This window comes from Anser brachyrhynchus (genome assembly GCF_964034855.1).
Source record: "Anser brachyrhynchus genome assembly, chromosome: 21".
Lineage (NCBI taxonomy): Eukaryota > Metazoa > Chordata > Aves > Anseriformes > Anatidae > Anser > Anser brachyrhynchus.
Genome location: NC_137714.1, coordinates 1,138,870 through 1,162,498, shown reverse-complemented (window position 1 = coordinate 1,162,498; position 23,629 = coordinate 1,138,870). Strand labels below are relative to the sequence as shown.

General features: G+C 63.3%; 1 protein-coding gene and 1 long non-coding RNA gene across 14 annotated transcripts; one reads left to right on the top strand and one right to left on the bottom strand.

Annotated features, from left to right (window-relative positions):
• Positions 1 to 1,680: 1,680 nt before the first annotated feature.
• Positions 1,681 to 9,264, bottom strand: LOC308181289. Of its 3 annotated transcripts, XR_013941396.1 has the most exons (4): positions 9,171 to 9,257; positions 6,151 to 6,423; positions 5,572 to 6,008; positions 1,681 to 5,465 (listed from the first exon to the last, which is right to left on the bottom strand). It is a non-coding gene; the product is annotated as an uncharacterized lncRNA (long non-coding RNA). The 3 variants fall into 3 exon arrangements; XR_013941394.1 differs by lacking the exon at positions 6,151 to 6,423 and having other exon boundaries at positions 1,695 to 2,201; positions 5,515 to 6,008; positions 9,171 to 9,264; XR_013941395.1 differs by lacking the exon at positions 6,151 to 6,423 and having other exon boundaries at positions 1,702 to 5,465; positions 9,171 to 9,264.
• ZNF362 (zinc finger protein 362) lies at positions 8,162 to 23,251 on the top strand. Of its 11 annotated transcripts, none has more exons than XM_080564315.1 (10): positions 8,317 to 8,385; positions 10,275 to 10,359; positions 13,304 to 13,518; positions 19,313 to 19,376; positions 19,535 to 19,781; positions 19,963 to 20,284; positions 20,406 to 20,630; positions 21,098 to 21,176; positions 21,365 to 21,523; positions 21,615 to 23,251. In XM_080564315.1, exons 4-10 carry the CDS (start codon positions 19,314 to 19,316, stop codon positions 21,729 to 21,731), a joined length of 1,212 nt encoding a protein of 403 aa, XP_080420441.1. In that variant the 5' UTR covers positions 8,317 to 8,385; positions 10,275 to 10,359; positions 13,304 to 13,518; position 19,313; the 3' UTR covers positions 21,732 to 23,251. The 11 variants fall into 11 exon arrangements, with proteins under 11 accessions (XP_080420439.1, XP_080420444.1, XP_080420441.1 ...); XM_080564317.1 differs by lacking the exon at positions 13,304 to 13,518 and adding an exon at positions 10,134 to 10,160 and having other exon boundaries at positions 8,361 to 8,385; XM_080564314.1 differs by lacking the exon at positions 8,317 to 8,385 and adding an exon at positions 9,274 to 9,916.
• The last annotated feature ends 378 nt before the right edge of the window (positions 23,252 to 23,629 follow it).

Below are 23,629 nucleotides of genomic sequence, written 5' to 3'. Positions count from 1 at the left end.
TTTATTTTTTTGTGGGAAATGCAGATGGAGGCCAGTCCCTGGAACTCTTCCCTTTCCGGAGCAGGTTCCTCCCTCAGGTACTGATGGGGAAACTGAGTCAGGGGGAGATGGAGGACGGGGTGAGCAGGGCAGTCCCACGGTGGAGCCACTTGGACGCGTGGCTCCCAGCCCACGTCGTTTAATTTGTGTCCCCAGCAAGTGGCCGGAGCACCCGGGGTCGGACTGGGAAATCTGGGCGATGCGGAGCCGCAGCCCGTGGGGCACGTGGGGTGGCCAAGGGGTGCCCAAGCTCTGAGCGGAGCTGCTAAGTGTTGGGTTGCTTGTTGGAGTTGGAGAGGCACCCGGGGTCCCCCCAGTGCGTCCCTGCAGCTCGTTAGCGCGCCTTCGTTAGCGCTGCAGGAAGGGAAGCGCACCCTGCCCGGAGCCCTGTTGTGGGCGAGAGTGGGGCGTGAGCCGTACCTGCAGCAGCCGGCGTGGATGAAGGGAAACCGCACGGCGGGGTGTGTGTGTGTTTGGGCAAACAGGGAAATTAATCCCGGTTAATTTTTAAATTGGCTTCGTTACCTCCTGTTAACCCTTGTGCGAGTGCCCGGCGGGCTCTGCCGCTGCAGCCGGAGGGTCAGGGAGCCCACATCGCCGCCGTGCCTCTCTTCCTTGATTTTTCGGGCCACGCAGATGCTGCCGGGAGCTGGGGAGGATGAGGCGGGGGACCGGGCACGCGTGTGCCCTGCGGCCACGGGCTGGAAGGTGCCAGGAGCTGGTGGGAGCTACCGCAGGGGACACCGGGGACCGAGTCACCTCCGAGGAGGGAGAGGGAGCAGGGTGAGCTGGAAAACCCCATCGGGGGGTGCGTGGGCATTCGGTTCCTTCTGCTGCCCCGTGCCGCACGCCGTGCCCGGAGGACGCTGGCAGGAAGGGAGGCCCCCAAGCCGCTGGAATTTTCCCCGCCGGTTCAAAGGGTGCTGCCGGGGGGCGAAGGCGGGGAGGGCAGGCCGGGACAGGCAGCTCCCAGCACACACGCCTGCTTCCCAGCATCGCGCCAGGGCAGGTTTTGGCCTCAGCAGGGCGGACGCGCAGGGCTGGGAGCGTCCCCCTGCGTGCTCAGGGCTGTCCTTGTCCTTGCTGCAGCCCCCAGCCGTGTCCGCACCCATCCTGCTGGATCCGTCCTTCCCAGGTGGGGTGGCTCCGGCACCTTTAGCTCCGTCAGCGTTAACCGGGTGCCAGAGCACAGAGAGCAGCTGTTAGCGCCTGCCTCTTTTCCTTCCCCGCTCCCGCAAACGCTCTCCAGCTCTCCCAGGGCCCCAGCGCCACAAAGCCAAGACGTCCCCAGGATGCAGTCCTGGCCCAGCCAAGCTCGGCGGAGGCCTCTCCTCTTCATGGGGTGGGATTTCATCCCAGTACCCAAAGCCCCAGGCACCAAGGGTTAATGGGAGCATGCCCCCACGCAGAGCAGCGTCCTGCAGCCCTCCAGAAGAGCAGGAGGATGCACAAAGCCGCACTACACTGGTCCTTTTCATCTCCTAAGTGCTTTGCAAACATTAACTAATTAATCCTAATTAACTCATTACCTAATTATAACCAAATGGCCCTCCCATTTGCAGGGGGGAGAAGGGAAATAAATGCACTGCCACTTTTCTTTTTTTTTTTTTTTTTTTAGTAAACACTCCCAATACCCCAAAACCTCCGCAGGACTCAAACCAGCATCTGTGGGGCCCCCGTGCACAAAGGACTGTTGGCATGTTTTGGGGTCGAGAAACCTTCCCAATCCCTGCTGTTCTGGGGTGAAAAAAAAACCCTCTGCAGGTTTGCTAACCCCATGCAGCATCCCAATAAGCCGGGAACGAGCATTTCCATGCGCCCACCTCCGGGGGCCCGGCGCCCCAGCGTCACCAAGGCGCAGCGTGCCCACCCTCGCGGCTCACGCGGCTGCCGTGAGTCATTGCCTGCTGGCTCGTGTGCTGTCCCGCTGGTTGGGAAACACCTTGTAAAACGCTGCACCGACTTGTTCCAGGTCTCCCAACTGCCTGCCGTAATTATTTGCCTCTTGCAGGGCCAGTGAACGTTTGCGGGGTGTTGCAGGCAACGTCCTTTGGGGCAGGCATCGCCTGCGCCCGCCCTGCTCCTGCTGATTAATGGCCTCTGCTCCTGGGCTCTGACCAGCGCTTCCATTCCAGCCCTGCTTTATCGAAAGAGAGAGATTTCTTGCAAAGAAAAGGAAACAAATATGCGGTTAGGATGGAGAGAGACATTTCCCGAAGGATTTCCTGCTGCTGCTGCTGCAGACAAGGACAAAGACCAAGCGGCTTTGGGACGCGGGGCCACCCAGCACCCAAAGGGCTCAGCATGGTCCCTGCGGCCAAACCAGTGCGACCCCTCGGGGACACCGTGGGGACCGAGTTCCCCGGCCAGGCTTTCCCAGGCTGTGCTCCATCCCGTTTTTGATGAAATCTCTTTTTCACCACCAGTTCAATGGGAGGGATTTCAATAAAGCCGCAGCTTGGTGCCGCACAGATGCGAACCGTGCCCTGGGGACAGGGACTGGGATCTCTCCAGCATCTCTGCCCCTCCTGTGCTTTCTCCCCCGAGCTTCTTCCTGCAGGAGACAAGGAGCGCATCCCTGACCCGATCTCCTGCCTTTTGGCGGGGACGTGGGGAAGCAGGAAGGGAGCTGCCGTTCCCAGCGCCGGCGGGCGCAGCTCTGTGGGCGCGGGGAGAGCAGGTGTAGCAGGGATGCCGCCTGCCCAACCGCCCGCAGAGGTGATTTATGGCAAAGGAGGCATCTCCATGCCACGCCGAGCACTCCCCTGCCTTCCTTCCCTTTTAATTGCGGTTGGATTTGCCCCGGGGGCAGAAGAGCCTTTGAACGTCTGGTTTTGAACGCGAGCTTTGCAGCCAGCTTCGTTTCCTCTCTGCAATGCCATTTTGCAGCTCAGGATGGGGACGGCAGCGTGGGAGATGGGCACGGGTTCCCTGCCATCGGCTCCTGGTGCCGCCAGAGGCCGGGTGGTGTCGCGCCAGCCCCAGGACCGGAGCTCTGCTGCCAAGGAAAGGGGCCCCTGCCCACACCCAGCGAGGGGGGAACGACTGAACCCACACCGTGCACAGCTGGAAGAGCCCCAGTGCGCTCGATATCACAGCGTCTGCACCAGGGACATGCCAGCTGGCCTGCCTCGATGGCTGGGGATCCCCCGTGCCCCGTCCTGCTGTGTCCCCTGCCTGCAGGTCTGGGGCTGGCCTCCAACAGCTGGGATTCTCCTTGGGCGATGCAGAGGTTCGAAAACACCAGTTTCACAATGACGGCAAAATACTTCCAGCAGCCAAAACCCCCCAGCCTTGAGGACAGAAGTGAAAGAAGTGTTGACAATGTACCTAGCAAGGAGCCAGAGGAGAACTTGGCAACATGGGGGTGGCAGGGGACGAGGGGATGCCATCGGCCTCGGGGGCGGCAGGGAGAGTCCAAAATGTGCCCAGGTGTGAATGAACCTTCCACCCTGACACCGCCGCGGGAGGATGTTAAATAGCAACTGCTAGGTATAAACAGCTGAGCATCAGATAAAGGGGGAGTTTTCAAGGAGCTGGCTCAGGATCTCTGTTGAGTCACCAGGAGCTGGTAATTAACAGATCTGGGGATGTTCCAAACGGGAAAACGTTGGGTGAGCACTTAACGGGGGACACACGGAGCGATCGCAGGTCAGCGAGCCAGAAACAGTGGTGGGGATGTGGGTGCAGGACACGCGTGAGAGCAGAGGAGGAAGGCACAGCGGGGTGACAGCGTGCCTTGCCGCGTGCCGTCACCTTGCCAGGATGAGTGTGGGCACCCACCGGCATCGGGAGCAGTGCCCACCCTCGGTGGGACCTCACCCCTGGCGGTCCCAAGTCCTGCCCCGCTCGCCCCGGGCCCGTCCGGTCCCTGAGGGAGCCCTCGCAGGACCGCTCCGAACGGGAGGGGCGTGAAGCCCGATCGCGTTCGCCTCCTACTCCAGCTGCTCTGGCGGAGCTGTGGGAACAGCGGGAGCAGGGGGAAGAAGATGAAAGGCAGCGTGGGAACTCGCTGCTTTGCTTTCTTCTGCAATAAAACACAGGCCCTCCAACTCCTCCAGCCCAGCTTGAGATACAAAGGGGGAGAAGGACTCGTCTGTGCCTACTGGGAGAGAGCCGTGCTTCAGGGCTGCGGCAGCCAGGTGAAGGACATGCTGAGGACTGAGCCCCAGATGTGCAAAAATGGGTTGGGAATGCTGCGGGATGAAATCAGGGGGGTGGTGCAGCCTACACCTTCCTGGCGTGGTGTTGTCGCTCAGGAACTGTCCCAGGCGATGCTGGACGCTGCGGGAGGCTTTGCCCATGGGAGATGCCCAGTCTGGAAACCAAGGGATGCAGCAAAGCGGTGCTGTGGCATGGCACGTGCTCTCCCTCTCCCTTGGGGGGCTGGGGAAAGGGCAGCCCCGTTGGCCCTTTCCCTGCTCCCCAGCCCTAAATCTGAGCCGTGTATAGGGGAAGCCATGTGGTTTGCCCATTACGGGTCCTCCTGGCAGCTGCCAGCCACGCTCTCTGCCTGCTCCTGCCCCCCTTTCCTACTCCCCACAGCCCCCCAGCACCAACAGCCTCCGGTGCCAGGGGATGTGACACCCGGCTGGCACCTGCGGGGCTGCCTTTCCCACCTCCTGAAGCCAAGCAAGCAGAGCAATGTGGTGCTCGCCTCCCACTTTATCTGTCTGGGTTTTCTTTTCCACCCGCTCTGCTCATGAGGGACCCCGGAGCCCTGCGAGTGCGACCCACTGGAGAGAGGCCGGGGGAAGGCAGCGATTGCAACCAGGAGCTGAGAAAACTTGGCCTGTGCGGAAGGGCTGAAGGATTGGATTTGTTTAGTCTAGAGAAGAGCAGGCTGAGGGGAGACATAATAACAGCCTTCAAATATGTGAGAGGTTGCTGCAAAGAGGAAGGGAGCAAAGCACTCCCGGGCGCGCTGGAAGACACTGCCGGCTTCACGGGGGGGATTTCATCTGCCCGTGGCATCTCTCACCTCTCCATCTGGGCTTTTTTCATTCTCTGTGAGGGATCCTTTTAGGAAACTTTGGAAAGCATGAAAAAAGCCCAGGGCTGGGCTTTTGTTTTTTATTTTTTTAATTGCACTATCACTGGAAACTTATGGGAAACCCGGACTGCCCCCAGTTGTTCTTGGTTTGCTGGAACCGAGCTCTGTGCGCTGCTGCATGACAGAGAACTGGGTCCTGTGCAATTCAGTGAGCGCATGGGAACAGGCAGCTGGGGCTGCAAATCAGAGAATCACAGAACTGTAGGGGTTGGAAGGGACCTTGAGAGATCATTGAGTCCAACCCCCAAACGATGAAGGGCTCCTGAATGCGTGTGGTCAGGAGCCGCCTCCCCAGCTCCTGGTGATGCTTTGTGCCCATCAACGTCTCTCTAAAACGGGACGAGATGTTTTCATCGCAGTTATGTCTCTAAAACTGAAGGAAAACATTATTACTAAGAAGCAGAAATGTGCTCGATACCTGCCTTGAAAACTGGGGTTAAGGAGCTGGTAGAATGATGCTGACGTAGAAAGCAGCTCACATTTTTGGGACGTCAGCTTGGAGGCAGATGGGATGAGTTGGGTTCACCTCCGCTCCCAGTGGGGCTGGTGGGCTGGTAGCCGCCTGCCTGGGACAGAACCAGCCCAGCCTCTGTTACATGGATTTACGAGGTTGTTAGCACGCAGAATTAAGGACTCCCAGCGCCGCCGGTTTCCCAACGTGAGCTGGAGAGGGCTTGGTAAATGGAGCCCCACGGGGAGGGGTTTGGTGCGTGGGACCCCACCACACGGCCGCCACCGGTGAGCGAAGTGTCAGGCAGCCACCAGCAGTGTGCCCGCGCCCAGCGGGTGCCACATCCAGCAGCAGCGTGGAGCCAACGCAGCACGGCCCCCAGAGCCCCCAGGAGCATCCCGCTCACTTTCGAAAGGCGAGGACTTCATCCCTTCCGCACCAGGGCCGGAGTCTTTAGGCGTCTTTCTGGAAAGCAGAAAAACGGGCAGTAAGGCCCGAGAAGTGACAGACAGTGAATGAAGAGGTTACTTCTGCACATCAGCAAAAAGGGTCAGCCAGAACAGACTTCATGAGGGAAGGCCAGCAGCACCTTGCAGCCTGACAGTACCTTCACACGCGCACCTACACACGGATTGAAACCACCACTGCTACCCGGGCACGGTGCTGCCTGCAGACGTAGGGGATTCAGACGTCTTCTGCACCAAAACAGAGGGGGAAATTCCGCGTCCTCTGTTCCCAAAGCACCTTCGGCTCCACGCGGACGTGCTGCAGGATGTTTGTCCGCCTGCCCTGGGTACCCCGTTCCTGCTGCATGCACCCCGAAGTTCACCGACACAGGGCTGCCTGGGGCTCACCGCCCTCGCGCACGGTCCCCAGGCCTCTGGACACGAGGGGAAAAAAAGCAAAGCAAAACCTGAGCTCAAGTTGGGAGGTAGATTTGGGGGGGGAACCTCGGGAGGGACAGAGACAGGGCCACGGTCTTGCTCTCTGTGCATCCCCCTCCTCCTGTTTTCTCCCCAGAGCTTCCCCAAGGAGAAATAAATGTAAAAAAAAAAAAAAAAAAAAAGGGAAAAGGAGTGTACCTAGAAGAGATCCTGGGCTGAAGGAGCAAAAGGGGAAATGGCTCAGGAGACACAGGGCTGGGGGACCAGAGAGGGGCCGGGGGATGCCAGGAGGGGCTGGGGTGGATAGAGGCACTTGTGGGGTGCAGACGTCCAGTGAAGGGCTGGGGGGGGGGCAATGGGGGTAGCGAGACTCTGAGAAGGGCTGGGGGCCTCTGCAGGACTGGGGAGACACAAGGAGGACCGGGGTGTCAAACCTGGGGGCAGAGACCCTGAGGGGACCCACAAAGGGGGCTGTGGGGAGGGGGGGGGGGGAGATCCAGTGCTGGGTTGGGGGGCTGAGGAGGGGGGAACCCCAAAAGGGGGCCATGGGGCTGCAGAGACAGAGGGCGACTGAAGAGACTGGGGGCTGAGGAGAACCAAGGTGATGAGACCTGGGGGGCACGCGGGGGCTGAGGAGAGCTGGGGAGGGGAGCCCTGAGAGAACCGGGGCAGCTGAAGAGAACTGGGGGTGCTGGGGAGACCTGGGTGGGCTGAGGAGAACAGGGGGCCATGAGGGGGCTGAGGAGACCTGGGGGGCTGCAAGCCGGGGGCACTGAGGACAACTGGGAGGGCTGAGGGCAACTGGGGGGGCGATGAAGGGAACTGGGGGAGGAGGAGAACTGGGGAGTGCTGAGGAGACGTGGGGGCTGTGAAGCAGGGGTGCTGCAGGGAACGGGGGACGCTGAGAACTGGGGGGGCGATGAGAGGAGCTAGGGGTGCGGAGGGCACCTGACTGCTGCAATCCAGGGGCGTTGAGGGGAATTGGGGGACACTGAAGAGAACTGGGGGCTGAGGAGAACTGGGGGGCGAGGAGGGACCGGGGGCTGAGAATTGGGGGCGCTGAGGGGAACTGGGGCTGCTGGGGGGTCTGAGGAGACCTGGGGGCTGCAAACCAGGGGGTGCTGAGGGGAATGGGAGGCACTGGGGGGAATTGGGGGGCACTGAAGAAAACCAGGAGCTGAAGAGAGGTGAGGGGCGATGAGGGGGACTGGGGGCTGAGAACAGGGGTCTGAAGAGGGGAACCAGGGTCTGAGGAGATTTGGGGGTGCTGAAGGGAACTGGGGGTGCTGTTTGGAAAGAATGGGGGCTGCAAACCAGGGGTGCTGAGGGGAATCGGGGGGCACTGAAGAGAACCGGGGGCTGACTGGGGACGACTGGGGGTGCTGAGGGGTCTGAGGAGGCCTGGGGGCTGCGAACCAGGGGTGCTGAGGGGAGTGGGGGACACTGAGAACTGGGGGGCGATGACGGGAGCTGGGGGCTGAGAATTGGGGGTGCTGAGGGGAACTGGGGCTGCTGAGGGGTCTGAGGAACCTGGGGGCTGCAAACCAGGGGTGCTGAGGGGAAACGGGGGGCACTGAGGGGAATCGGGGGGCACTGAAGAGAACCGGGGGCCGAGGAGAACCGGGGGGCGAGGAAGGGACCGGGGGCCGACGAAAGCCGTGCAGCCCACGGCCTCCCCGAGCCGCTCCGCCGCCGGCGAGGCCCCGCCGCCCGCCGGGCCCATCCCGCGCCTCCCCCTGCGGGTCCGCCATGGCGCCGGGGCCGGGGCCGGGGCCGGAGCCGGGGCCGCGGCGGGGGGGCGGTCCCGGCCGGGCAGGGGGGCCCGGTGCCGGCCCCGCGGCCCGGAGCCTGGGCGGGCGGAGGAGGACGCGGGGGCGGGCGGACGGCGCGGGGGCGCCCATTTTCCTCCGTGCGGCGGAGCGCCGGCGGGACCGCGGCTGGCGGGAGCATGGCTGTTGGTATAGGAAGTGTCTTTTTTTTTTTTTTTTTCCTCTTTCCCCCCTCCTCCTTCTCCTCTCCCGCATTCAACCCGGGTGCTTCGAAAAAAAAAAAAAAAAAGCCAAAAAAAAAAAACCACCCCAGCCCGCCCCCCGGGTGCGAGCCTCCGGTAAACACCGGCCGGGGGGGGGCCGGGGGGGGGCACCGCGGTGTGGGGCCGCGCCGCCGCTTTTCCTCCTTTTATCATTTTTTTTTTTTGAATTTTTTTTTTTTTTTTTTCGCAGATCTGCAGAATATGGCGTCCCCGTCCTGTGTTAAAAATAAGCCGGGGCTGCCATTTTTGTTTTTCTTTTGTCTGCGAATTTTAATAAAACTGTCTGAGAATGTGGGAGAGGCGGCGGGGCGGCGGAGGGGGCACCGAGCGGGGCCGCTCCCCTCCCTCCGCCCGGCCTTTTTGTCTGCGCCGGGGCCGGGGCTCGCCCGCAGCCCGCCCCGCCGCGGCCCCCCGCCCGCCGCCGCCGCTCCGGCTCCGCCAGGGCAGGTCGAGGATTTCAACTTCACTTAACGCCAAACTTCGCCTTTTTCGACGCTTTTTCTCGCCTTTTTTTTTTTTTTTTTTTTTTTTCCGAGGGGGGCGCCCCCCTGCGTGCCCCCCCCCCCCCCCCTCCCGGGCGGCGGGGGAGGAGGAGGAGGAGGAGGAGGAGGAGGAAGGGGGGGGCAGCCAGGAAAATGCCCGCTTTGCTGGATTTTCTCTTTTTCTCCCTCTGGATGGTCTAATGGAAAAGTTAATTGCAGCCGAACGTACCTATTTTTGTGCCGGTGGTGGTCGGAGAGGAGCTGTGGATGTTGCATGGGGGCTCGGCTTATTTTTTTTTTCTGGTTGCCTTTTTTTTTTTTTTTTGCCTTTTTTTTTTTTTTCTGCACGGGGTGGCGGAAGAAGGGGGGGGGGGGGAGGCTGCTCATTTATTTATTTATTTATTTCCCCCCCCTCTCTTTCCTCCCTTTCCCCTTCTTTCCCTGTTAACCGGTTTTTGTCTCGAAAGTGGTCTGGCTGGCTGGAAGGTTTTAATGGGGGAATATTTTGCATCGCGCTTTGGCAGGAATGTGGAAGCTGCAGCCTTAGAAAGGGACCCAAATTTGCGTGGTGGTGCCTAGAGAGGTCTGTGTGTCTGTCTGGACATATATATTTAGCCTTGTGTTAGCGTGTGGATGCATATACTATTTATACATCCGTAATCTCCCGGCCACGCTGGGCCGGAGCTGGGAGCCGGAGTGGCCGCGGCTAAGCTGGGAGCAGGAGGATGCGTTTTCGCCCAGGAATGATTAATCCGCCTTTTTCTTTCTCCGAGCCGGCGGCGAGGACGCTGCCGTGGGGCAGCTCGGAGGATGCTCCTTTCTCGGCCCCGCGTCGCGATTATTCGGACAACAAGCGTGCTTTTCGATCCGGCACGCGTGGGGAGGGCGAGCGGGGCTTTTGCCCGCTCCTTCCAGCCGCCGGTGGCCGAGCCAGCCCCGAGGCCTTTGAAATTAAAGCGATATTTTAGAGGAGAGGTAAAAGTTTTCAGCCCCTCCCGGCGTGCAGTTTGCAGAGAGGCGGAGGGTCCGGGGCGAGGGGATGGATTTAGGCCCCGCGCTTCCAGCCAGCTCCCCGTGCCTCAGATTCGCAGGCAGCTTCGGGGTGAAACGTGGTGACGCCGGGGCAGGACAACTCCCCCTGCCCCGTGCTCCCCGGGATAAAAACGTTGCTTTTCTTTTTGTCTACTTTCAGGAAAAACCCCACGTTCCCACGGGTTGGGTAGGTGGGAGCCGCTTCGCTTTTGTTCCTCCGCTCTGCCTCTCCCGGAGCTCGCGTGTCGGGGGCTGTCTGTGTTTTTGGGGTGTGTGAAGTTGTCCTCCTTGTCCCCCGTAGAAAAACGCCCCGCGTGCAGCACCAGTTCCCAGCTAGATCTGGAGATGGACGCGGATAAGGGGAAGCAACGCCAGTACTCTCAGAGGTGGGCATGCCGGCTTTCTCGAGGGGAACTGGAAAACGGTCTGTTCGTGCGGGTCTGGGAGCGGGGGCACGTCCTGGCCCTCCCCGAGGAGCCCGGGGAGCGGCGCCCCGCGGGGTGAGCCCGGGGCCGCCTGCCCGCGGGGAGGGCGCAGGGAGGGGACGGCCGCTCGCTGGACCCAGCCACCACGACGGGGACCCCGCTCACGGCGTAAGTCCGAACGCTTTGAATTTCCATTCCCAGGGCGCAAGCTGGATTTGAAATATCTGTACTTAATATGCGCAAAATGATCTTTTCTCCCTTAAAAATCCTCTTTTTTTCTACCCCCCTCCCCCTTGAAAAAATGTGGATCCTCGGCTGGTGGTGGAGGTGTTATGACAAGTGCATGTGTACGCAGGGGTTGTGTTGTGGGGCGGGGAGGAGGGAAACGCTTTGCTGCCCCCTCGCCTGGCCTTGGGGCAAGCCTCTGCTCGGCCGCCCGTGCCTCAGTGTCCCCAGCTGTCACAGCAGCCCTGCACACGTGCCGGGTGTCACCTGGCTGCTCGCGGGGCTCTCGGCACCCCCAAACCCCCTTACTGCAGTGCGGGGTCCGGCTGGTCGGGCCCTGTCGGAGCATGGTGGGCTGTGGGTGCCTGTTCTGGCTCGCGGGGTGCTGGGATGGCACGCGGTCCCTTTTGGGGGCGGCCGTATCTGTGGGAACAGGGGCTGGTGGAGCAGGCAGCCCCCGCCAGCTCCAGGGGCTGTTCGGGGACGCGGGTTCGGTGGTGGCACCGGCTGTGGGACTGGCTCCGCTTGGCACCGTGGCGTGAGCATCGCCCCACGGGCACCGGGGTCCCGCACAGGCCACCCCTGCCCGCCGTCCCCATTGCCCCCTCGCAGCCCCACGTCCCCTTCGGTGGCTTCCAGCGGTGTGGCTTGGCCCCGTGGAACGCTGCCTCGCTGGGCTGAGCGGGTCCTGCTCGTCCTCGTGTCCCCTCTGCCCCCGGAGGTGAACGCTGCTGGTGCGGGGGTTTTAACCCCAGGCTTTGGGGTCCTCTCTGCTGGCTTCCTTGGCTTGTCCTTGGGCTGGCAGCTCTCCCCTCGCCTTCTGGGAGCGCTGCCCTGTGCCCTCTTGCTGCCCGGCTGGTTCGATGGGCTGAGACCTGGCCGTCCGATCCCGCCGGTTCCCCACGGTGGTCTCCAACGACGCGGCTTTCAAAGAGAAGCGGGTCGCCTTGGCGGCTCTCCCCATCTGCTTCGCATCGATTCCTTCTTCCCTCTGGACACGGGGGGCTGCGGGAGCCCCCCACGCTGGGGAAGTCGCCCCGGGCGGCAGAGCGGCCCTCAGGCCCCCAGTGACTCCTTTTGGCCTTCGGGCGGCCGCTCTCTCCTTGCTGGGCGCGGGCTCCTCTGGGATTTGGGGCTCCCCGCTTGGCCCTGGGTGCGGCGGGCAGAAAGCGGGGCTCAGGCCCCGCTCCGAGGGCTGGCCCGTGGTGCCGGGGCGCTCTCCCTGCTGCACACCTGACTCCCCCGCGGAAGCGACGGCGCGCGCTCGGCTCCTCTCACCCACCCTTGCGTCCGCGCACCCCTTCCCGCGGGGCCCCTTCCCGACGCCCCCGGCCCCGCCGGGCCGGCGTGGGGTTTTCTGCTCAGCCGCTCTTGGGCTTTTGTTGGTTTTGCTCGGGGAAGGAAATCTGAATGAGAAACACCAGTTACAGCCCTTCGGGGGGCGGAAACGTGGGGTTTAATTGGTTCCATCTTGGGTGAATTCTTCTGGCACACGATCCCCTGAGCCGCTCCTCTCCGAGCGAGCGCTGGATGGGGATTTCAGAGCCGCCTGCCCCAGGTTTCTTGTGTTGTTCCTGCTTCCCCGGCTCGCGTTCCTTCTGCTGCCTCCGCCTTGGGGAAAATTCTTCCCGCTGAGGAAAATCCGGGCTGGGGGCTGTGGGTGCAGGGCCCACGCGGGACGGTCCCCCCAGGCTGGAAGTGGAACGGAGCGTTCCCCGGCACGGGGAGCCCGCCCAGGCACGGCGCGCTGGCACGGCGCGGCGGCCCCTGCGGCAGGCGGGCGGCTTTGATGCTGCTTCCCGCCCGGCGGCTCTGGGCTGGGGTTTTTGCAGAGGGGCCCTTGGTTTCTCTCGAAAAACTCCTGCTCCGGGCGAATGCTGCTTGCACGCATCCTGTGGAAACGCGGGCCGGCTTCTGCCCGTTGCCAGCTGCATGGGCGGAAGGACGGGGAGCCCGCGCTGCCCCTTGCCAGCCCCTTACCCTGGCAGAGATGGGCTTACAAAGGGAGAAAGGCAGCGGCCTCGTGCTTTTGGGGGAAAATGAGGCAGAACGTGGGGCAGAGCTGGGTTCTGCTCCCGCCCAGACACTGGCGCAGAACGCTGTTGGGGGGTGGGATGGCACGAGGCTGGACAGAGAGCCAGCAAAGGGATCGAGAGGAGAGGCCAAGGCCGCAGGTCCCACGTCCCCCGCCACGTCCCCGCGTCCCCTCCCAACGGTGTGATCGCGCCTGGCGCCTCGGAGCCCTTCTCTCTTGCCTGCCGTGCCACCTCGGGCTGCGGGGGCTCGTGCCGCCCTGCGCCGGGCACCTAGCTGCCCGTAGCCGCCCTGTGCTCGCTGCTGCGCTCCCGGCTTGCTGCCCGAACCGACGCTTGCTGCCCCGGGGACCCTGCTTGGGAGAGCGAGGCTGCGCTGGTGGAGGGACTGGCTTTTGGCTTGGTCGATGGCACCCCGCAATACTCAGGCATGCCGGCTGCCGCTCGGGTCACCCCTGATCCCTCCCCTGCCTCCCCTCGCCCCGTTTGCCGCCCGTACCTGGTGCCAGGTCGGTTCGTGGCCGCTCGCTGGCCGTCCCGCAGCTGGCCGCAGGGGTGAAGCGGCGCCGGTACCCGGGAGCTAACCCTTCTTGCGGCGGTGCCGTGCCGCGTCCGTGAAAAGAATCTCTTGTTTCTTTTTATTTCAGCGAAGGCGAGACAGAGAGGGCTGCCAAAGTAGAGGCGTTCCCTAGAGAACTGTAGCTTGACTTAGCGGCAGTTTGGTAGGAAGTTGGAAGGCTATAGTGAGCTCCGGGGCCTGGCGCTCGTACCCACCCGTGCCATCATCTACCTCCATCAATCTGGAGCCTCATCGACACGTCTCCCCAGGCAGCTGCGGCCATCTGGCTTCTGAGGCCAGCCTGTGAGTACCAAACACGGCGTGCACCATGTCTTGTCTCTGCCGGGTCACCGCCGGCCCCTCGCTGCAGCCGCCTGCGCACCCCTTCCCCTCCACGTGGCCCCGGGCCTCGCTCTGCCACGGCGCCTCTCCCTTCCCCTCGTCCCCTTCCACCCGGGCCTCTTCCCCGGCTTGCCGACTTTTCGGGCTCTCTTCCTTCCCGGTGGGTGCAGAGGTGATTTTAGGGCAGCCCGAGCCGTGCTGGCTTCATCCGGGCGGCAGCAGGTCTGTAGCGGCGATGCTCCGGGTCCTGCGCTCCCCTCGGGTACCAGGCTCACGGCTCCGGGCCCACAAGGGCGGGTTGGGGCTCAGCCTGCGGCCCCAGGCGTCCCCGGCCCCTTTCGCCGGGCCTTGCTGCTCCGCGCATCTGCTGCTTGCTCTTTCTACTCCCTTCTCCCCGGCGTCCCCCCGCCGTCCTTCCCCATGCGAGGGCTCCGGCCGTGCCGCCGGCCAGCGCCGCTCTCGTGCCTGGGCCAGGACTGGCGCCGGTGGAGCCCCCTCGGGCGGCCACGATGCCTTCTTCGCCTTCGCAGCACCTCTTTCCGTGGCACGCCGTCCTGTCCGCCCGCCTCGCGCCCAGCCCTGCCCTTAGGGACGCTGGGGACAACCCCCTGTGTCACGAGGGCCCCGTCGGTGCCTGGGGATGGGGCGCCGGCGCCCAAGGGAGGGCGCGTGGCCCCGTTCTCCTCCCTGCGTGGCACCGTGTGGCACGGCGCTTGGGCTGCGCAGACCCTCTCCGTGATGTAGGGGAGCTGTTGCCCAGGGTTTTTCCTCCTGCCTGGCCAAAAAAAAACCCCGAGGGGGCAAGAGAGCCCTAACGCGACCCTGGGGCTGCCAACATCCCCCTGGGCGGCCCGGTGTGTCCTGCAGAGCCAGGGGGAGACGTGCTGCAGTATTCCCCACCCTTCATAATTTCCATTTTAATGGATTTTTTTTTTTTTCTGCTGTGTGTCAGCTTCCATTTTTCATAGTTAGCTGAGAATATAGAAAAAGGGAGTTTATGTATTTTTTCCATCTGCTTTATATCCCCTCCAGCCCCCTCCCCCAGCTATCTGAGCGCAGCCCGTGCCACTCCAGCCCTGGGAGAGGGGGAGCGGTCCCTCTACTCCTGATGAAATGCTGCACAATTTATAAAATTAAGTTGGGACAGGAATAGGGATTTTTTTTGGCACGACAACTGTTTCTTTCCTCTTTATTCTGCTCAGGTTTGTAGAGCTGCAAACATGGTTTTGACTATTACAGCAGCCTCATTATTTAATAAGCCCTTCTCAGGTGGAGAGGGAGGGAGGGGCACGGGGAGTATTCGTGCTTTCCGCCCTGTGGCTGTTCTAGGTTGCGCTGGGGTCTTTCATTTTTTGAGCAAATGCAAGTTTGACTTGCAAAACAAAGGGAGAAGCTCGTTGTTCGTAAGCAACCCTACAACGAGAGCGTGAAGAGCACAGGGCGCTCAGCGGAGAGGCTGGTTCCTGGCAGATTCCCTGCCAGATTTACAGCTCGGCGATGGGACGAGGAACCAGGGACAGAGCCTGGCTCCTCTCGAGGCTTTTGGGTGGGTTTCCACAGCCCCCTCTGAGCTCCTCATGCGTACGGCTTCCCGCGGGTCGGACAGCACGACCCCGCTACCGGCAGGGAGGTGGTGACCTGGGGTGACCGACAGGACCGCGTGCCGCGTCTGTGCTTGAAGCGGAGGTGCCCAGAGCCACGGGAGCCCCTTCTCCCCGGGGAGGCCGGATCCGTCCGACCGAAGCGTTCGGCTGAGCGCCCGCGCCAGGCTGGGAACCGCGTCGGGTCCCTGCGGCAGGATGAGGCCTGTCTGCAGCACTTCGTGCAGCTCCCGGCTTGGCCAGAGCCACACGGGGCTGTGCAGGGACCGGCCGGGGCCACGCGGGCGCTCTGAGGGCTCGCGGTGCGGCCGTGGCTTCGCGTGGTCTGTGCGGAGAGCCTCCGGCTCCGGTGGAGCCCGCTCTGAGCACGCCGTCAGGATGGGCGAGGGGCGGGCGGGAAGGACGGAGGCCACAGGGCACCTGCTGCGAGGACGGAGGAGCAGCTCCCTGGGGCGGCTCCAAAAAAACCTTTTCTAATCATAGCTCCGGCTTCCTGTTTTCCCGCTCCAGCCCGGCGAGGATCGAAGGGGCATTTCAGCTTCCCACGCCGCGGCGTGGCCGCCGGCCGAGCCGTGATGGTGCGGTTTGAGCCGGGGGAGCTGGCCCGTGGCTGTGCCGGGGTGCTCGGCCGCGGCGGGGGAACACGGGGCCTCCCTGCCCGCCCGCTGCCCTCTTTCCTTCCTGCCTTCATCACGAGGGTTTTTCCCTGCCACAACGTCCTCTTTTGGCCCGGTCTCTCCTCGCGCTGGCTGCTCTCCTCCCGCGCGGCGGTGCTGCCGGGGCTGCCAGCGTCCCCCCGTCCTGGGGACACCAGAGTCCCCTGCGTGTCCCGAGCAGCGACGTGTGGAACCCGCGGGTTACCTTCCTGAACAGCCGCAGCGCTTCGCCGTTACGTTTCTGCAGACGTGGTGTGGGGCAGGGCTCCCGGTCCCTCTGCATGCCCTGTGCACGGCTCTGCCTGCGCAGACGAGAGGGGTAAACCTGGCAAACGGGCAGAACATGCAAAAATCACGTTTAGGGATATTGCGAGCATCCGGTCGGCTTTGGTCCGGGGTGCCCTGACCTGCCGGAGCGCTGAGCGAGCTGGGACGTCCTGTTCAGGGCTCTCCACGAGCAGCTCCCGTCCTGGCTCCCGGCTCCCGGTCCCTGGGGACGCCCTGACTGGGAGGGAAGCGGGGCTGGGGAGCAGGAGCCGGGGCGGGGGCACCTCAATAAAAGCGCGATGGGGTGAGTGGCGTGGGGAGTGGGCTCGTGGCGATGTCAGCGCGGGGTGCCCTGGGGATGCTGCGGGCATCCCTGTGAAAGCAGACGAGGGATGTGGGAGGGAGCCACGTGCCGATGTTTCCGAGGCAGGTTTCGGAGGTGCGGCGTGTCGGTTCCCAATGCAGGTCCACCTTCACTTGAAACGTTTGCCTTAAAAAGCCAAAATCTGGCGTGTGGGCAGCTGGAAGAAAGGCAAAACACAGCGGTTTGAGGCAGGGAAGGAAATTTCCACGCGAACCCAGCCGGGATGCTGTGGTGCCCAGGCAGTTGCCGAGCCCGGTCCGTGGTGTTACGGCCCCGCAGGGTCTGTGGGCCTGGACCCGTCTGCGGCTCCCAGCCCCTTGTGCTCGCTGGCAGGCGGTTTCTGCCCGCCTGGAGCTTTTCGTCACATCCCCGCCAGCCAGTTCCTCTCCCCGTTCCCGCTGCCGCACTTCCTTTGCTACGGGCAGACGCATTTCCCCAGCCCTGCGGCCGGCGGGGACGTGGCTGTGCCCTGGGCTGACCCGTGACCGATGCACCTCGCGCCTCGGCCCCGTGCCGGCACCTCTCCGGGGCAGGATGCGCCGGCGAGGCGGGCGGGTGGGAGCGGCTGGGCGCTCGCTGGCATCGGCACGGGGCTTCGCCGGGAGGCTGGGGGTCGTGGAGGAGCGGCCCTCGGTGCTGCCAGGCTAAAGCTGCCGCTGCAGGGTAGGCCTGCGCTCCCGCGAGGTGCGGCGCGGGACCCGGGCGCTGCGGCTCCGCATCGAGAGGGATGTTGGGTCCCCGTCTGTGCCTCAGTGTCCCCAGGCGGTCCTGCCCTCCTTCCCAGCGGCGCTCTGGGGGGGGAGCCTGCGTCCATCTCGCGCCCGCTGACTGCCACCTGTAGACACTTTGGGGACACGCTTTGCCCTGGGACAGGGGCTGCGGTGCCACCACGGCCCTGGCTGTAGATTTTGAGGTGCTTTAATGCGACAGACGGGCGGCGGGCGAGCGAGGCCGGGTCACGGCCACATGCCACCGTCCCAGCGGGGACCTTGCCTCTCGTGCCCTGCGCAGGCATCGTTTCGGTGCGCTCACAGCTCCTGGCCCTCCCCTCGGGGCTCGCAGCCCCTCGCGAAGCACTCAGAGGCCGCTGCTGGCCCCGGGGATGCTTGCGGGGCTGGGGTCTGTGTCGGTCTGGTTTCTCCCTGCTGCAGGATCCCGGCCGTGGCCTGGTTTATATTCCAAATGGAGGTCACCTCCCGGCAGCTTCCTCACCTGGCGAGCTGGGGAAGGCGCTGAGGAGGCTCCGATCGCGCGCGGTAATGTCTCCGTTCCTGTGCAGCCGATCAGTCCGGGCTCCCCTGACCGTTGTGCACAGACAGGAGGGTTTTTTTGGTTGCTCCAAGCTTGAGGTGCAAACAAAATACCCGTACATGGTGTGTTGGACAACAGCATGGGCTTCGTTTATCAACGTTTGATATCTGGGAGAGAGGAGTCAGCGTGCTCGGATCCTGCGAGAGGCTGCGCGTCCCCTCGGCTGCCCCCGAGGAGCCCTCCTTTACGTTTCACCGGGGCCTCTTAAACGCTTACCCCTAAACATGCCCCTGCCGAGGTCTGCTGGGCTGCTTTCATGCCTGTTTATGTCAGGCTGTTACGTTGTTGTCATTTTCTTGCCGTCCCCATTCAGATGTTTTCTATTAACCAAAGATGGATTTAGAATTAATTTTTCCGAAGTGTTTAGCGTCTCTATAAATTTCCCGGCCCCACTGCAGCGGGGCTTTCCAGGAGCAAGCACTGAGCTGCTTATGGCTGTTGTAGGTCATTTCGCTTGGGCTTGGGTTTGGTTTTTTTTTTCAGCCTGGGCTGGGCTTTGGGTCTGATGCCACCACTGTCGTGCGTGCGCCTTGCTCCGTGTCCCGTGCCCGCACCAGAGCTGCATCCCATCCACCTCCGGCACTTGCGGCCCCTCCTTGAGGTACCAGGGGAGCAGCCCTAATACCTCCGGGGCTTGAGGGATCTGGGGCCTCGCCAGGAGGCATTACAAGCCTGTAATGCGCTCAACCCTTTTATTCCCTCTTCTCTGCCAAACTGCGCCCTGCATCCCCCTGCGCCCGCGTGCTTGCCGCTGTTGTGGGGGTCTCGGAGGCAGACAGATGCCCAGGGCTGCCCTGACCCTGCAGGAATTTGCAGCTGGGAGGACGCCGCTGAGGTCCCAGCCGTGCAAACAGGCCCTGCCTGTTCCCTGCCCTCTTTTACAGCCGGGGCGTTGCCACCCGCAGTGCTTCACAGCTCCCCCGGCCCTCGCCAAGCTTCGCCCCAAGGCAAGCTGTGTCCCTCCTGCCCCGGCCCTGCGTGGGCACCAGGGGTTTGTGGGCAGCGCTGCGGGAGCCCCAGCAGGTGCCCGGTGGCCACCAACGCGGCCAGATTTTGCCTGGGAGCGTTCTGGTGCGGCCGCTCATCCCCTGGCGATGTGCTCTGCGTGGCAAACGAGCTGCCCCGGAGCTGGTGGCCCGGGGTTCCCGCTCCACTCCCTTCTCCCTGCTTCATCTCCTCCTTGAAGGCTTTTCTAGGAAACCGTCGCCTGGAAATCACGTTGTTATCAGACGTGCTCCTAAAAGAGCCTCTCGCAGCGCGGTGGCGTGGCTCAGCGCTCGCGGAGCGCGCGTGCACGCAGAGATGCTTCTCCGGGGGTTTGGGGGTTCGTCGGCCTCGTGCCACCGTTGCGGCTTGAGTCCCGTGGCAAATTGCAACGCTGGGGAGAGGTGCGGAGCCTGGGGGCTCCTTCACCCTGGGGAGGCCGGCGGGTGAATGCTGTTGGGTCAGGAAGGGCCAGACCCAGACCCGTCCCCTGCCCGCACAGCCCCGCGGGGAGGTGGGAAGGAGCCACGCTGGCTGCTGCCGCCCCGTAACGCGCCCGTCTCTCCCCGCAGGATGGCGGAGCCTCGCTTCAACAACCCCTACTTCTGGCCGCCTCCTCCCGCCATGCCCAGCCAGGTAAGACCCCCCACAGCGCCGTGCCTCGGGATGGGTTTTTGGGGAGGAGGGAGGGCAGATGGACGTGGGGATGTGGGAAGGGGTGGGCGGGTTGGGGTACACCTGGGGGCCCTGGCTCCTTCACCCTTCACCTTCTCTCTGCCTTGTTCCCCTGGCAGCTGGACAACCTCGTCCTGATCAACAAAATCAAGGAGCAGCTGATGGCAGAAAAGATCCGGCCCCCACACCTGCCCCCCACCTCCGTGGCCTCCCAGCAGCCCCTCCTGGTGCCCCCCTCGCCCGCCGAAAGCAGCCAGTCCATCATGTCCCTCCCCAAGCTGCAGCAGGTCCCGGGCCTGCACCCGCAAGCTGTCCCCCAGCCCGACGTGGCCCTGCACGCTCGGCCGGCCACCAGCACCGTCACAGGTACCCACACGGGCATCGGTGGCCCCCAGCAGCACAGGAGGGGCTCGAGGAATTGGGGGGTCCCCGTTTTGGGACCCCGCTGTCTGTAGGGATGCTCGGGGACACGGCAGCGGGTCGTGAGAGAAGGGAGCGGGGTGGGCAGGGCGCACGCCATTAACGCCTGCCTTTCTTTGCCTGCCAGGGTTGGGGCTGGCCTCCCGCGCGCCCGCGGTCAGCACCTCCGAGTCCAGCACAGGCACGGGCACCACCACCCCTTCCACCCCCACCTCCACCAGCCAGAGCCGCCTCATCGCCTCCTCGCCCACCCTTATCTCAGGAATCACCAGCCCGCCCCTCCTCGACTCCATAAAGACAATCCAGGGCCACAGCTTGCTGGGGGCACCCAAGACGGAGCGGGGCCGCAAGAAGATCAAAGCGGAAAACCCTTCGGGGCCGCCCGTCCTCGTGGTTCCCTACCCCATCCTGGCCTCGGGGGAGACCGCCAAAGAGGGGAAGACGTACAGGTAGGCACCACCCGCTGGGAGCTGGGGCGCCTGGCCGTGCCGCAGACGGGGGGGGTGCAGCAGAGGGGCCCGGCACGGCGTCCCGCCCCAGCTCGGCCCCTGCGGTGCTCTCCCCCTCCAGGTGTAAGGTCTGCCCCTTGACGTTCTTCACCAAGTCGGAGATGCAGATCCACTCCAAGTCGCACACAGAGGCCAAGCCCCACAAGTGCCCCCACTGCTCCAAATCTTTCGCCAATGCCTCTTACCTGGCCCAGCACCTGCGCATCCACCTGGGCGTGAAGCCCTACCACTGCTCGTACTGCGAGAAGTCCTTCCGCCAGCTGTCCCACCTCCAGCAGCACACCAGGTGATGGCACGGCGTCCCTGAGGGGCTGGGGAGGTCCGCATGGGGTTTGGGGGGTCCCTTCGGCCCATTTTTCCCTGGTGGGGTTGGGTGTGCACTCGGCACGTGCCACCTTCCTCATCTCCACCTCCCTGATCGCCACCCCACCTTCCTCATCCCTACCTGCAGCCTCCAACCCCCCTGCCCGTCCCTCAGCTCTTTGGGTCTCAGCCCTGGGGTCTCCCCTTTCACCTGTGCCCCCTTGGGCCCCCTGTCACCTGGCGAGGCACCGCCCTTGCAGTTCCTTTGAAGCAGAGGCTTGTGGCCGTCGCTGTCCCCAGCTGTGGTTCTCCCACCTAGCGTGGGAGCAGCGTCTGCCCCCGGTGGGTGCCGGGGGCTTTGCAGGGGGTGAGGGTGGTGGGAGCTTCCCAGCCTTGCTGGGGGCGGCAGCCTGACTTGTCCCCCTCCTGTTTCACCTGTCTCCGGCGCAGAATTCACACCGGTGACAGACCCTACAAGTGCCCGCACCCCGGCTGCGAAAAGGCGTTCACACAACTCTCCAACCTCCAGGTCAGCACCCTGGGGACATCGCGGGAGGGGGGACAGAGCCCTGAACAGCCCCCCCCGCCCCGGGGACTGAACCGCGGGGAGGGCTCAGAACAGGGAGCACTGTTGCGGGGCTGGGACCCGATGCTTGTGGCTGGGGCTCTCCTGGCCCCCTGGCCCCGTAACCCTTCCTCATGCCCGCTGTTTTGCAGTCTCACCAGCGACAGCACAACAAGGACAAGCCCTACAAGTGCCCGAACTGCTACCGGGCATACACGGACTCGGCCTCCCTGCAAATCCACCTCTCGGCGCACGCCATCAAGCACGCCAAGGCTTACTGCTGCAGCATGTGCGGTCGCGCCTATACCTCGGTGAGCGGGGCCGTGGGGAGCACCGGGCGCGGAGGTGGGGGGGGGCACGGACCCCCGACTTTGCCGCTCACCCTCTCCCTCTGCCCTGCAGGAGACCTATTTGATGAAGCACATGTCCAAACATACCGTGGTGGAGCACCTCGTGAGCCAGCACTCGCCTCAAAGGACGGAGTCCCCCGGCATCCCCGTGCGAATCTCGCTCATCTAAGGAGGCTCTGCCTGCTGGCCGCCCTCCCTCCCGGCTCCGCTGCCGTCGGGGGGCCCCGCGGAGGCCATGGCGCCACATCCGGACCCCCCCGCTCCGCACCCCCCTGCCCGCCGAGCGGCCCTGGCAGCTTGGCGGGGAGCCGGCGGATGCGGCCACGCTTTGGAAACGTGCCCGGGCCCCCACGCCCCCGGTCCGGCCCCCGGGACTGCAGGTTTGGTGACATCCAAAGACGGTTTCAGAGCACTTTGAATCTCTGCGTTTTTTTTTGGGGGGGGGGCGGGGGGCGTCTTCTCCTTCGGTTAGTCCCTGCCCCGTCTCCTCTCATTTTGGATACAAATATATATATATATTTATTGGCCAAGAAGTTGGTGCTGCTAAAACAGAAAAGGAAATAAGACACAAAACGAACCGCGGACCAAGATGAGCGCCGGATGGCGAACAGGGGCTCGGGCCCCCTGCCGCGGCCTCTTCCTCCCCTGGACTCTGCGTCGGAGCCATGGCCGGAGAGGGGAGCCGGCAGGACGTGGCCGAGCAGGCACGGCAGCAGGACGGGCACCGCGGCGGCCGCTGCCTCCTTGGGACGCTTCGGTTGGTTTTGGTTTTATTTTTAACAATGTTCTCCCCTCGGGGCTCTCTCCTCCCACGCTGGACTCCGTCGCCGGGAGCAGCAGAGGGACGTGCCGGCCGCCGGCGGACACTGGGCGCGGGGCTGCGCGGCTTTGGGGCGAAGCCGGCGGGGGGAGCCCCGCGCCTCCGCCGCCCCCGGGGGGGGGCTGGATGTGGCCCCCACTCCGCAGGGCGCCGAAGGCGGCGGGAGGGCATCGCTTTGCCTTGTGCTGGCCCCGGGCGCGTGTACATAGACCCTTGTATAGAGCCGGGGGGGCCCTGCTCCCTGCGGAGAGACTCGACAGAAACTCATCTATATTATGTACTCTTTGGTTCCGTTTTGGATATTAACTGTGTTATTTTTTTATACACTTTTTAAGCCTTAACTCATTGTTTTGCCAGGGTGTTTATTACCTTCTGTTTATTAATTTGAGTTCCCGCAGCCTTTTTCCCCCACCCTGTGTCCATCCTGCCTCTGGTTCCTCGTTTCCGACTCGATGTTGTACGATACTCAATATTGTAATCTTTTTTGTCAGCATGTTAATACTGTGTAAATATGCCTCTTATACACACTGTTAACACCCCCCCCTCCCTCCCCCTGCCCTGTTTTGGGGCTTTTTTTATTTTCCTCGATGGAAATCCAGGCCACACGTCCCTAGAGCTAGTTATTACCTTATTAAAAAAGGAAAAAAAAAAAAAAAGTGGGAAAAAAAAAGAAAAGAAGAGAAAATTAAAAAAAAAAAAACACCTCCCCCCTCCCCCCGTCTTGCATTGTGGTTCATGGAGAAGCCAGGGGGAGGCCGTGGCCTCGCCGGGAGCGTTTGCGGTCTGTTGAAAAAATGAGTGAAACCCCCCAAACTGGCGCCTGTTTCGAAAAAAAAAAAAAAAAAGAAGAATAAAACAAAACAAAACAACAATCTGCTCTTTGTATCGCTCTGTTGTGAAAGACAGAAAAAAAAATTACTACTAATAAATCTGTACGTGCAAACTTTGGCCGGGCTGTGGGTGTGTGATGGGTGCCTGGCCCCCCCCCCAACCCCCCCACCTTGGGGTCCCGGGGTCCCTTTGCCACCCCAGCTGGTGACACCTGGGGACAGCGCCTGCTCCCTGCCCGGACAGGCCTGCAGGGCCCGGGAGGCAGCGCAGTGCCGGGGGGGGGTAACGAAGCAGCGGTGGGGGCTGCCGTGGAGCACCCCAATAGGCACCCTCGGGGCCGTGTCCCCAAGGCCACCAGCTCATTGCTAAGGGGACACCCCAGGGGACCGGGGGGTGGCCGGAGCACCGCGGGGCTG

Excerpts from the sequence above, each read along its gene's own strand:
- ZNF362 (XM_080564313.1), top strand. The coding sequence starts at position 8,177 with ATGGCGCCGGGGCCGGGGCCGGGGCCGGAGCCGGGGCCGCGGCGGGGG. Across the intron at positions 8,391-10,274 it reads GGAGCATGGCTGTTGGTATA|AAAAACGCCCCGCGTGCAGC; the intron begins GGAAGTGTCTTT and ends TGTCCCCCGTAG. Across the intron at positions 19,377-19,534 it reads CTCCCGCCATGCCCAGCCAG|CTGGACAACCTCGTCCTGAT; the intron begins GTAAGACCCCCC and ends TTCCCCTGGCAG.